The sequence below is a fragment of the Camelus dromedarius genome, chromosome 8 (genome assembly GCF_036321535.1).
Source record: "Camelus dromedarius isolate mCamDro1 chromosome 8, mCamDro1.pat, whole genome shotgun sequence".
In the NCBI taxonomy this organism is placed as follows: Eukaryota; Metazoa; Chordata; class Mammalia; order Artiodactyla; family Camelidae; genus Camelus; species Camelus dromedarius.
Genome location: NC_087443.1, coordinates 26,144,526 through 26,158,371, shown reverse-complemented (window position 1 = coordinate 26,158,371; position 13,846 = coordinate 26,144,526). Strand labels below are relative to the sequence as shown.

The window sequence follows — 13,846 nt, the reverse complement described above, 5'->3', positions numbered from 1 at the left end:
AGTTGTGAGGTCATTCGTTTTGTTTCCTGCCTACCCCTGCCCCCCCAGTTGGCCCTTTCTTTTTTGTTCTTCCAAACTATAACAACAAGATGCCTCTAGCCTTTTCTCATCCAAACGCACCATAAAGAGGTTTCGCCCACGTCACCCACTATGACTGCAAAGCAAGGCCAAGATGTCTCTATGTTTGCTTCCTAGGCTGACTCCTAGCTCCTGGGCTGTGGGGGAGGGGAGATCCAGTTAGTCTGGCCTCTGTGTGTTACTTCACCACCTGCAGCTCATGGGTCTAGAAAATGAATGACCCGCATCATTTGCTGAGACCCTTTTTTGCTCTAAGCCATGATAATACCCCAAATAAGATTACAGATTTTATTACTTTTGGCATTTAAAAAAAAGTCAGAGGACTCCTTCACTTGCTGCAGAGGCTGTATCAAAGGCTGAATAAAATGTAATAGAAATAAAAGGAGGCCAGTCCTACAACGAAAGGAGACCCTCATATCTACCCACAACTCGGTTGGTGCATGTGGAGGAGTTAAGTTGTGGGCAGCTCTATAAACATAATGAGGAGTGAATGTCCCACAGGTACGGCATTCTGCATTTTTTTATCAGTGAAAAAAAAAAAAACAAAACCCTGATAGATAACTTCCTGTACAAAGAGTTCCATAATAGTCTATTTGAGAAAGAGTAGAATCATATATGTGACAATATATCAAAACTGACACACCAAAAAAAAAAAAAAGCATTTGATTGGAGACGCAGTTCATAGCATTTTATTCAAGTTAATCCATTCCGTTCAGTAATCTGCCCTATTATCCTTGTCACCATTAATAACCCCTTTGTCACAAGAGAAACAGAGGGAAAGAGTGAGATTTATTTGTAGAAGTTGATCTCCACCAAAACCAATCAGTAGTCCATTATCTTTCATGGTTGTGCTTTTACGCACATAAATATTTACCTAAAACAAATCACCTGACCTCTTGTATCACTGGGGGAAAATAAGCACTAGTCCCTAGTGAAAAAGCAGCTGGTCCTCCAGGAAAGGAGCCCTAAAGGCTCCTAGAGGTGACGGTCAGGGACCCTTCTGCCTCAATCAGTCAGTAGTAAGGAGTAACAACCAGGTGAGTGGGAGATGTCGTAACCAGCTGGAGAACTCATGGGCTAGGATCTCTAGAACAGGCATGGCTGAGCGAGTCAGAGCTGGAAGGAGCATCTGCGGAGACTGGAGAAAGTGACCAAGAATAGGAGAGTGAAAAAGATACAGGTTTCCCATCAGGGACCACAGAAAGATGGTAGTGCCAGTCACGGGCAGGCCTGCACTTTTCTCTGAGACAAGGGTGTACGGAATGGGTTCTGCAGTTTTCACATAAAAATTGGAATGATGTTGAACAAGTGCAGAGTGAAATTAGAATTTCCCTCCTTTGTTCAGTAAACACTGATAGAACACCTGTGTGCGAGGCAGTGGGCAGGGGCTAGAGGAAAAAGGAAGCTGTCTAAGATGTGGTCCTGACTTGAAGGTGGCCGTCAGCCTGTTCACACTACAGAGCCCTGGGTTGGAAGGACCGAGTGGAGGGAAGAGTCACTCCTGGCTGACAGGTGCAGAGAAGGCACTCCCCAGTCCTCGCCTCTTGGTTCCCAGTGCATCCTCTGTGCCTCAGTGTCACTGCTCGGCCTGCCGTGTGCTCGTCTTTCTTATCTTTCTCTGTAGTGGGAGAGATGGAAGCCTGAGAGGGGAAGACCCTGTCCCACAGGTGTCTAACGGATGTGGGTGGAATTGATGTGTTATGAAAGTGTCACTCTATCTTGGTCCAGATGGGTGATACACATTTTGGGAAGGGAGAGCTAATAGGATGGCGGTGGTGAGGGTAAGGGGTCTTACTCAGAAGGTGGGAGCAAAGGTGTCCTAATAGTAAACTTTGTATGTGGCTTTGTTACGGAAATGACAGGCCAGCCAAGAAACAAGCACCACTCGGAGGGTTGGAGTACTCAGATTTATTACGCCGGCGGGCTCAGAGGGGCTTCTGCTCCGAAGCTCTGAGCACCTCCAAGACGTGCACATGAGGTTTTATAGGGTTAATTACAAGTATGGGGCTATTAGCCAATAAGGTTCAAACAACAAAAAGCAAGGAATCAGTACACTGGAGCTTATCAATTTGGAACAGATCACGTTACTGACACTTGTTGAGCTTGGATTTACGAGTTAGCTTGTTAGCCCAGTAAACTGACACTAAACTTCAGATTTATGAGTTAGCCCAGCAGAACTTAGATCAGTAAACCGACACTTATCACACTTAGATTTGTGACTTAGCTCGTTAGCCCAGCTGGGCTTTTCCTTCACAGCTTAAACCAGGTGACAGGGAGAAAACCAACACAGCCAGGGACCTCAGGAGGTAGCTGGAAACCCCCTGCCAAGTAAGTTAGTCTGCAGAACTGGAAAGCTCAAACCTTGTCCTTATCTACTCAAGCTTAACCATAGCAGATGAAAGAATAATGAATCACTAGAGGGTCTTAGCTTTCTAGAAAGTGGAAAGATCAAGTAAACACAGCACCACCCAAAAAAGGTAAGGATGAATGTCAATGTGTAGAGAAAGCTTTTGAGTATCTTTTTCTTTTTTGTTTTTCCCTAGAAACTTTATATGCTATATATTTACTTTTTAATTGAAGCACAGTTGATTTACAACATTGTATTAGTTTCAGGGGTACTGTGAATGAAAAATATTGCAAACCGTTATCAGTAAACAAAGAATGCTGAAACCATCAAGTCACCCCCCCCCCCCAGTGAAGACAAGCCTGCTGCCCAGCCTCTGCAGCCACTCACAATGGTGCACTCTGAGCAGACTCAGAATAATAAAGGACAAAATAATGGCCCTAGATAGCTAGATGCTTGTCAAAGGAATGAATTCAGTGAGCCCAGTGTTTGCTTCCTCCCATACATAGAAAAGCACTAAATTCTTTAACTTGAGATGCCTGGTTTTCTTTAGCTAGTAAGTAAGCTTTTATTGTTCCAACTGCCTGGTCTTTGTTGTAAAGCTCCTATACATCCTAGCTCCTCCCCTACCTCTTTGGAGCAGTCCCTCAGAGCCATCTGAGAGGCTGTCATCCCAGCTCGAGTCCTCCCGCCAAATGAAACATAACTCTCAACTCTCATTTATTTCAGTCGACAATATCTTCTTTAAGTTTGCTTTTGGTGTCTTGGCCTATAAGCAATCAAGTAGTTGAGAGATGCTATCCCAAAGAGGAACGTCTGTAGGAACCAGAGTAGTTGAGTCCAGCTATTCGTGATGCCTTTAGACCTAAAAAAGGAAAAATGTATCCACCAGAATTTTAATGTTATGGTTTCATAGGAGTTATTGTCTTCTAGTTTTTTTAAAATATGTATTCCTCCTATCTACTTTCATTGGGTTTATTTTGCCCTTTTCCTCCAGTTTCTTAACTTGAATGTTCGTGCACTGATTTTCATTTTTCTTGTGCATTTAGGATAGTACACTCTTCCGTGAGAAGCAGTCTGCTAACTGCCTAGGGCATGGCATTATGAAACTGTTTCTCATGTGATTCTGATGAGCAGATAGGGTTAGAAAGCACTGGGAGGGCTTCAGAGCAAGTGTGTTGAAAGACTGGCCAACTACCAGCTGTGACCTTGGGCAGGCCACTCCCTCCCTCTCAGATTCTGTCTCCAGGAAGGATAGTATTTATGTCACCAAGTTTCAAGATGACTTTTGAGATAAGTTGCACAAAGCGGTTAGTAAAGGGCCGGGCACATGGTGACAATAAATACCTGTCTGAGCAACCAATTCACACGAAACTGCTTAGAACCGAGCTCAGAAGGAAATGGCCAAATTGAAGTGAATGGCTTGCTACAGTTTCACCTGTATATAAATAAGTCTCACATGGATGATTTTTAATTTAAAACAAAATTTAAAAATAATTTATGTAAAAACGATCCAACTTTCTACAATGACAGGATAAAGGAGAAAAATGGTACCATCATCTCAATAAATGCAGAAGCATTTGATAAATTTTAACATCCATTCTTAACGTAAGTTCTCAGTCAGCTTATTAAGAGAATGGAACTCCCTTATTCTGGTAGAGAAGGTCTCTACAGCTCTAGAAAAAACGTGATGCGGAATGTTGAAAGCTTTCCCTTTGATCAGGAACAAGGCCAGTCAGCACTTCAGCGGACACTGTACCAGAGGTACTAGCCAGTGCAATAAGAGAAAAAACATAAATAGAAGGTATACCGAATTGAAAGGAAGAAATAAAACTGTCTTTATTTCTAGAGACAACTGTGTACCTAGAAAATGGAAAAGAATCTTTTAAATTATTAATGGTAAACTATTAGATGAACAGATGAACCGTTGGAACTAAAAAATGAATTTATCAAGGTCACTGGATATGAGGGCAATAGACAAAAACTGACTATATTCATACATTCTACCACTAAACAATAAAAAATAGAAATATGTATCAGTCGGCCAGGATGCATGAGAAATTTACGTTCATGCAGTATTACTTATAAAAAAAACCCTGAAGACTTAAAAGTCCGTCAGAAGGAGGATGTTAAATATATTAAGATACAGCCAGGTAATAGAATACTATGCACTAATAAAATGAACGAGGTGAATTTATAGGTATAGACGTGGAGAAATAGGCATATATGACAATAGAAAAAAGTTACAGAAGTGTTTATATCTATACGTATGTGTGTATATATATGGTGGCTATAAAGTTGACATACAGTCCAGTCTTAGCTCTGATTAAGCGGAATTCATCAAATTCCTTTTCACTGCTGGATAGTGAGATTTGGGGAAGCTATGAATGTTCTACGTGTCTTCAAGTACTGATTCGTTCACTGAAATGTATTCATTCATTCATAAGTTAAAAGGAATATTCATTCTGATTTATAGTCACCAATGATACATTGCAACCTGTTAGACTGTAAAGAAATGCGTTCAAGAACACAATAGTGACCAAACTTCTCTGTGCCTATCCTCCCTCTGCCCTTCAAAGAACTGGATAGCAGGATGTTCAATTTGAGTCTTTGTTTTCTTTAGAGGCTCCAAATGCCAGTAACAAACTAGGCGTGAAGTACTCCCAACACTGGAAGTGCAAGGGCTGGACCACACACCTCCAAGCTAAGCTCTCGCCGAGAGGCTGAAGGGGCCGTGAGAAAGAGGTACTAGTGCTCCTGGCTTTCCTGCCACAAGTCAAGCCCAAAGGACAGCTTCAAGGGAACCACTTGCAGAGCTTGACAAAGCGTCCCCTGGAATTTGGGTGAGGGTTAATATCTGATTCAAAAGACTGGTAGAGCTTGCTTGATAAGATACATGGCTGGACTGGGAACTGCATGCAGTTGCAGATAAATTTATCCCCTTGGAGGGATAAGGAAGAGGTTTTCATGAGCTATACAAGATCTTGTGAAAGGGTGCTGGCATGGGTGGGCTTAAAAAGGAACCCACGCCAGAGGCCTAACTGAAGAGTAGAAGAGAGCTCCGTAAAAGGGGACACCCCCCCACACCCCCCAACCATCATAGATCCTAAGAGGAGACAGCAAGCAGCATGCTGATGGCAGCGTCTGAAGGAGCCATCAAGAGAACTGAAGAGGGAGACTCCTTAGTGATGAGTGGTTTCTCAGAAATCCACCAGGGCCCCCCCCCCCCCCTTTGGAGAGAAAAGTCAACACTGGGTATGCAACTTCCACAGCACCCAGCTGCCTGATCACCCGGCCCACCGTGCCCTGCTTCCCCGAACTACCCCCACCACCCCAAGGCCACAAGCAGCTGCCGCTAGTGAACAGGGAAAAAAGTTGGAATGAGAGCGAGGACATCCGTGACACTCTCTTCCCCACAGCAGGCTGCTGAGCCCCGGCCAGCGGAAAACGGACAATCTGAATTAGATAAATGTTCATGTTTTTTAAAAAAACAGGCTGGGCTTGACTCGATAACATCAGATAGTGACTGGGAAATCTATGGAACTGCTTCAGATTTCATCCAGGGCTGGGGTGGGAGGCAGTAATCCACAGGGTGAGATTACTTGGAGAGGAGTGATAAAGAATAAAGTTGCCTTCTGATTTTCTCCTAGAAAGTCCAGCTTGTTTAATAAACCAGAAGACAGAGCAACATAATCTATTTAAATCAGTTAGCAGTTGTCTGGCATAGTGTGCACCCAATAAATATTAATTACTTTTATTATTAAAGCATATTTAAGTAGTTTTTTTTTCTACTTTTAGAAGTAATACAACAAAAGCAGAGGTGATAATTCATCTTGACCAGAAAAAAAAAAATCAACTGCAAAGCAATCTGGCATTACTATAACCATCTCTTTCATTACCCCATACTTTCTGTGCATGCTGACAAAAAGTATAAATGCAAAGACAAGTTTTTTAGTCCTCTCGTGTTGTATTACCCTACACTGGAATCTGCTGAGTAGGGTCTAGTTGAGAGGTTTTTAGCCCGCCTTACATCCCAGAATTATCTGTAGAACTTGAAAAAATGACATATTCCCAGGTCTGAAGCAAAGCCCACCAGATTAGGATCTCTGGTTCTGGAAACCAGATGTGTCAACGTTGAAAAAGCTCTTCAGGTGACTCGGTTGTGAAAGTAGGTTAATAATGGCTCTTTCTTCAAACTATAAGGCTGCCTCCTAACCTTTTCTTCTAGTTGGGACTAACAGAGAATTTTGAAAAGAAGAAGAAAAATCATCTAAAATGAAATGACTTAAAAAAAAAATGACTGGTTAACACAATGAGATGAATCCACTCATTAATGATTTACTGAGTATTCCCTCTGAGTACTGAGCTAGGCTACGCGTTAGGTGTGGGGATTCACCTCTACCCTGACAGTGTTCTCAGCCTACAAGCGCATGGATTACTTAAATGTGGCTCAACTTATATTAGATACCAAGAGAAAAGTGACAAAGATCTATTAAAAACACTTACTTGCACAACACAATGGCATACAAGGACTCTCCCAAGTGAATCAGCCAGGCAAGCCAATACCTGAAACAAGAGTCAGCCTGGTTTAGGGTGATGGTTATCTACTGATGAAATCTAATACAGAAACCTTCAAAAGAAAGGCGATTTCCTGTGACCCAGCACCACTCTTAGAAGGCAACCGCAGGCCTTCCCGGTCTGCAGTGAGACTGAGGCTGCAGGGTCCATATCCCACTTCTCCTTACCCTTTGTGCAGCAGCGTGTGATGATGGTCCACCAAGTACTGAGTGAAGGAACCCAGGGGCCCGAGGCTCTGGTAAGGAATGCTCTCAGGCCAGAAGACAGCACCCTGAAAGAGAACCAGAAACACAGCAGGATTGTTAGGTCATTTAAATCAGCCCATGTCTATGTTTGAGAAGAGGCTATGAAATCACTCTGATTCTACAAGAACAAGTGAAACGGACCAAAGAAAACAGGCTGTTCTAGTGGGAGCTTTATGCTGGGGAAACTGTGTGGTTATCGGACTTAGTGACCAGGTTGCCTGACTTCTGTGCTTAGTGAATTCCACCCCAAACATTATTTTATGCGAGTTATTAATACATTTTGAGGGTTTATGTGCCCTGGCTAACTTCTTTTCTGCAGAAACTATGGTTTGAGCCAAACCCCTATTTAATTTAGAATCCCTTTCTCTTCTTTCTTGTTTTTGACCTCTAAAACTGGGACTGATCCACTGCACAGTTGGAAAACAAGTGAGATGAGGTTTGTGAAGTGCCAAGAGGACCTACTTAATTCTATAAGGTTTTTGTAATCTTATCAACTTTCCCTCAGTCTCTGTGTTGTAATCTCTGCCAGCTTAAGCTTTGCCAAGAATCAAGTGCCAATGTGTCCCACATTTATTGTCCCATTCACAACTCAGCCAAGGGCAGTACTACCTTTCCCACTAATGTTGTTACACATCTGAAATTTAAACAAAGCATAAAATATGACTGCATCCTCCAAAACAAAGGGGAATGGAAGGGGCAGCATCTGCCAGGTCCACAATATCCCAAACTGAAGGCCCCAAGGTTTTCCTACATCTATATTCTGACTAGTCAGAGACAAAGAATTATAGAACAGAGATGTACCTTTGAACATGTTCAGTTCAACACCACCGGTTTAAATATGGGGAAATGAGGACAAAGTTGGTCAGATTTGACAGCAAACAACACTGTGGACATGAGAAACACGTTTCTAATCCCCTGTCTCCAGGATCTCCTGGGCAATATCCAAATAGCTTTGCTTTCCTTCAAAATTATAGCGATGGTTGGCAGAAATAATAAACAATCTATTGTAGAGATTCTCTGTCTTATGGATTCCACATCTACGCCATAACATGTATAAGCTCTCTATTCCTTCTTACCATTTAAATCCTACCCGTCCCTTAGGTTTATCCCCACTTTCCAAGCAATTCCAACTGCCTCAAATATTCTGCTTGTGAAGCCCTATCCTGACTTGGCAGGCCTAGGACAGTCTGTCAAATTGGACACCCTCTCCTTGGACACCCACTCAGGCTCAGCTGCTAAGTCCTAGTAACTGCTGGGGCACAAAGGCAGGAACATTCTCAGACAGAAACCTTATGAGCCCACCAAACGTCCGCTTACACCAGTAACCTAGGCAATCGCCCGGCGCGCATGCGCAAGGTTCCCGCCGCGCCCCTCGCGCTATGGGGACCTGGTGGCCCAAACACTACACCTTAGCACTACACCTTACCCCGAAATATCCCAGCGCCAGGACTGTGACCAGCGAGGGCAACGATCTGGCTGCACGAAAGTAAGAGGTAGCAGCCCCGCCTGTCTCCGACTTCGCAACCACCATTTTGAAAGATGTAGACACCTAGTCCTGGGGTGGGGAGCTGTTCCTGCTTTCACACAGGGAAAGCGTGGGTAGCCGGTTTCTCAGGATCTCCACACCCGCAAAGGCATGGCCAGACGAGTGCGCCTGCGTCTCCTTCCCGGTGTAGTTGCCGGGCTCCTGAGGCCTGGGAGCCACGACTACGCCTGCGCGACCTCTCCTCGCCTGCAGGTGTGGACCTTGCGGCTGAAAGGAGCGCTCCATCCCCTCGGCTGGCTGTAGACCTGGGGCACTGCCCTTACCGTGTAATAGACAACGGAAACAGTGATGACGGTGACCCAGAACGGACTGGCCTTCTGAAAGTACATCTCATCTCCTGCTGCTTTCCCCATCGCTGCAGCACTTCCTGGGTAGTGAGGCAGGCCCGCGATGGGAGCTGGAGGAAGGTAAGGCCGGGGGCGGGGCCGTGGCAAACGCTCCTCCCTTCTCTCGCTTAATTAAGGGAGGGGGAGGAGTCTGTGGGACGAACTGGAAAATGAAATGTCTTGGGCTCTCGCCTGGTGGAGTGGTCATCACCTTGCACAGGAGCCCCCTCTCTGAGTGTCACTTTCCGGGCATTAAGATAATGGTGTTGTAATAAGTGGTGCCTTATGCCTCTGTGGACTGAAATAAATGCGCAGCCTAAAAATTGAGTTATGTTTTATTTGGCCGGAGGACTCGAGCTGGGATGACAACCCCTCAGATCGCTCTGAGGGACTGCTCCGAAGAGGTAGGGGAGGAGCTAGGATATATAGGAGCTTTACAACAAAGACCAGGTAGTTGGAACAATAAAAATTTTTTTTTTACTTTTTTAATTGATTTATAATCATTTTACAATGTGTCAAATTCCAGTGTAGAGCACAATTTTTCAGGTATACATGAACATGTATATATTCATTGTCACATCTTTTTTTCTCTGTGAGAAAGATTACTTATTATCTAAAGAAAACCAGGCACCTCAAGTTAAAGAATTTAGTGCTTTTCTATGTATGGGAGGAAGCAAACATTTGGGCTCATTGAATTTATTCCTTTGACAAGCATCTAGCTATCTACGGCCATTAGTTTGTCCTTTATTATTCTGAGTCTGCTCGGAGTGCACCATTGTGAGTAGCTGCAGAGGCTGGGCTGCAGGCCTGTCCTCACTGGGGGGTGGCGGCAGCTGCTGCTGACTTGGTTTCAGCATTCTTTGTTTACTGATATGGTTGCAGTATTTTCGTTCACACCTCTAACAACTGTGCATCTTCCTTTAGCTTTGCTATGCTCCGTGGGAAATGTGAAAAATTAATAAGAAGAAACCTCAATTAAATAGACTTGGGAGACTGGAAGGGGGAACTCCCACACCCTGTGAGGGTAGCAGAGGCCAATAGGGAGAAGACTTGCCTTCTTTCTTGGCAAAGACTCAGTCAAAGGGAACCCATGGACTGTTTGTTTACTTTAGCCCTCCTAACTTACTTTGCTTCTCCTTAAGAGTGTTCTCTTGGCAGATGGGGGGTGGAGGGGGTGGGGAATAGGGGTGGGGGGTGTAGGCGGGGCAGAGGGACTTGCATGTGACTCACCATGGTTGCAGACCCAGAATTGCAATTTCTTTGCTGATCCTGGAATAACCATTTTTCCTGGAGAAATATCTGGCAGTCTTCTGTTTCAGGTCAACAGAAATAATGCTCTTCCTCCTCGTTAGTAAAGATGTAATAAACCATATGGCACAGCAGTTATGAGCAGGGGCTGTGGAACAGATGATCTGGACTTAAGTCCTGGCTCTGCCACTAAATTCTTCTGTAAGCTTAGTTACCTAACCCATCTGTGCCTTAATTTCTCTGTGATGTGGAGATATATTGGTTCCTACCTCAGAGCTTTTGTGTGGATTAAATGAGTTGGTTCTTACATTAAAGGGACTGTAAAACCAAGAATGTTGCCTACCATTCAGTTGCACAAGGATCAAGTCATTAGCCAGTGCAGTTGCTGACCTGCAGTATACCCTGAAAGTATGATTAAGAAATATCACAAGGTAATGATTAACCCCAACATTTTTGTTCTTCCCCTTAAAAAAACAAACAAACAAAAAAGCCCCTCACCGAAAAACCAAGTTGGAGTGGATCTGAGCCTTGTCTCCCACTCCCTTGCTTGGTGCCCTGCAGTAAACCCTTACTTTGCTGCAAACACTTGCTGCCAGAGTTTGGCTTTATTTGCTGCAGATACAACAGCCCTTGCTCGGTTATAAAATCACAGTTTAATTTGTGCTGCCTCCCTGGGCCATTCCCAGATGAAGTGTGTTTTACCACTTCAGTAATTCCTTTATCACATTTGTCCTACAAATAACAGGGTAATCTTCCTCAAGTACAGTTCTGATCAAGCCTTTACCTTACCAAAACTGTTCAAGAAATCCCCTAATTTTAAGCTATGTGTTTCTATATTTCTTTTCAGGTGTTAAATCTGCAGTGAGGAAGTTACTGGAAAAGTAACTCATGTTAGAAAAAAAGTTGTTGAAAAGGCAGAATGGCTTGGGTCAAAGGACTATTAGAAGGTAAGTTTTATTTATTTTTTACTTTAAACTTTTTTTTGAAGTATGGTCAGTTTACAGTGTTGTGTTAATTTCTGGTGTACAGCACGGTGACTCAGTTATACATACGTATATATTCATTTTCATATTCTTTTTCATTATGGGCTATTGCAAAGTATTCAATATAATTCCTTGTACTATTCAGTAGAACCTTGCTGTTTATTTATTTTATATATAATAGTTAGTATTTGCAAATCCTGAACTCCCAATTTATCCCTCCTCCCCTCCCTTCCCCCTCTGGTAACCACCAGTTTGTTTTCTATGTCTGTGAGTCTGCTGCTGCTTCAGATCAGTACATTTGTCTCATTTTTTTAGATTCTACATGTAAGTGATATCATACAGTATTTTTCTTTCTCTTTCTGGCTTACTTCATTTAGTATGACAATCTCCAGATCCATCCATGTTGCTGCAAATGGCATTATTTTATTCTTTTTTTAATGGTTGAGTAGTATTCCATTGTGTGTCTATGTGTGTGTGTATGCCACATCTTCTTTATCCATTTATCTGTCAATTGACATTTAGGTTGCTTCTCTGTCTTGGATATTGTAAATAGTGTTGCTATGAGGAAGGTAGGTTTTAGTTTCACATCTTCCACCATCATTCTCTGAGCCCAGCAAGTTACTGAAGTGTCCTGTGCCTCCCTCATTATGGAAGGGAAGAACAGTAGAGATCAATGGGTCTTACCATTAACCCCTCATGCACACAGAAGGAGTCCAGAAGACGGTACCAGGAGACCTTCACTCAGTTGTGAGTAGTTTATGTCAATCCACAGTCAACTGGAGATGTCAGCTGGAGATTCAGAAGGGCTTTCTCTCTTCTATCTGACTCACCCTCTCCCCGTGTGATGGGAGGGGCTCATTTCTTTATCTTCTAGGTATCCCATCTTGCTATCCCCTCTGCGTTGACAGAGAAATCTCTCATCCCTTTACACTTTATCTCTCTCTCCCATTTGGATGGATTAATGACCTAAACATTAAAAACAGTGAAGAAAATACTGGAGAAGAGTTGTACAATTTTAGAGAATGGGGAAAGAAACTTCTTAGCACAATATTAAAATTGTAAGTCAGAGAGACAGAGGGAAAGATCAGAACTTTAAAAGCATCTCAATTAAAGACTTAATTCTTATGAAAAGCACATAAATAAAGCTGAAATACATGGAAGAAGGAATTCTTCAATATATATATAGTAGGCAAATGAGTAAAGGACATGAATTGAAAATCCTTTAAAAAGAAAACTTGAATGGCCAAGAAACATGAAAAAAAAAAAATAATCAACCATAATGACAGTTTGGGATGTGCAAAATAAAGCAAAAATAAGATACTATCTTTTTTTCCAGTTAGTCTAGTCTACCAGGTATCAAGAACTTTAAAGAATGATAATAATTAAAAACATTTGGTATTTGACAGGCAAATCAAATAAATCAATGGAAAATGATACTCCAGAGATAGATCTGACATACACCCAAGCATTTATTTTATGATAAAGATCATGTGCAGACAGAAAAAATACTCTACTCTCCTCTTTCCTACTAGGTTCTTTGTCTGGTCTAATAATTAAATTGATGTAAAATAGATTGTCACTCATACCAGCTCCTGAGAGCTAAAGGGTCCTTGCCTTGACTTATCTCTGTGTGTGTTTGTAAAGCACCTGGTATTTGACAGAGATGTTCACAGCTGTGCTTTGAGAGATTATGCAGTGGTCAACTATTCTGAACTGGCTCTGACTTGATCACAAGATGGTGCCTGCACAGATGAGACCCAAAGTGCCTGAAAGTTACATTTGCTTCATTATCATTCTGGGATCTCTGCATTAAGGGGGGATTTGTACTCTGCCAGGCACAGTTCATGCCATGTGCAAAGACGCGTGGAAGACTGCATGCTCCAGCCACGCTGGGCTGCCGCTAGAAATCTCTGCCCCTTTCGTAGAGCCTTGCTGACATGTTGCCTGCTACCCCTAAAAATTCCCTTACTCCCTCCCCTCCCTTCAGGGAGAAGGTGTTTTTAGAGCATGAGCCCTCCCTTCTCCATTCCTCCATCAAGGAATAATGTTTCTGCTCTGCTAATCCAAACCTGGTTTGATTGGCATTTGCAACTCTGGACAAAGAAAGGACCCATTGAAGGGTCATAGACCCCTTGGGGATTGGTAACAAGATTAACAGGATGAGAAAGCAAAGAAAATTACATATATATAGGAGCCCCATAAAGATATGAGGACTCAAAGGGCAGCCAGGTAATTGAAGCTTACATAACACCTGGAGCTGAGGAAAGGGATGGGGGTTTGGGGATACAAAGGGGAGGAAAGCTGTTCAGTGGAAGGCAGAGGGGATGTCTGGAAAACAAAGATTGCCCTGTTATACAAATAGGTTTCTTAGGTAAACAAGTATCTCCAGTAGTAGCTCTCTTCTGGTACAGGTCCCCGTGCCAATGTAGATTCAGGCAGTTGAGGGAGAGGAAAAGAGCTTTTTCTGAATCTTCTGAGTTTCTATTGCCTTTAGCACA

At 43.0% G+C, this 13,846-nt stretch overlaps 1 protein-coding gene and 1 long non-coding RNA gene across 3 annotated transcripts in view; one reads left to right on the top strand and one right to left on the bottom strand.

Moving 5' to 3' along the window:
- Positions 1-1,971: 1,971 nt before the first annotated feature.
- TMEM254 (transmembrane protein 254) lies at positions 1,972-9,180 on the bottom strand. 2 transcript variants are annotated; one of them, XM_010984102.3, is made up of 4 exons: positions 9,055-9,180; positions 7,168-7,271; positions 6,929-6,988; positions 1,972-3,287 (listed from the first exon to the last, which is right to left on the bottom strand). In XM_010984102.3, exons 1-4 carry the CDS (start codon positions 9,142-9,144, stop codon positions 3,167-3,169), a joined length of 375 nt encoding a protein of 124 aa, XP_010982404.1. In that variant the 5' UTR covers positions 9,145-9,180; the 3' UTR covers positions 1,972-3,166. The 2 variants fall into 2 exon arrangements, with proteins under 2 accessions (XP_010982404.1, XP_010982403.1); XM_010984101.3 differs by lacking the exon at positions 9,055-9,180 and adding an exon at positions 8,672-8,966.
- The window catches only part of LOC116155758 (uncharacterized), a 50,016-nt gene continuing 45,305 nt past the window's right edge, over positions 9,136-13,846 (top strand). The window contains exons 1-2 of the long non-coding RNA XR_004139596.2: positions 9,136-9,198; positions 11,213-11,312. This is a non-coding gene — a long non-coding RNA (uncharacterized LOC116155758). The remainder of the gene's footprint in view (positions 9,199-11,212; positions 11,313-13,846) is intronic.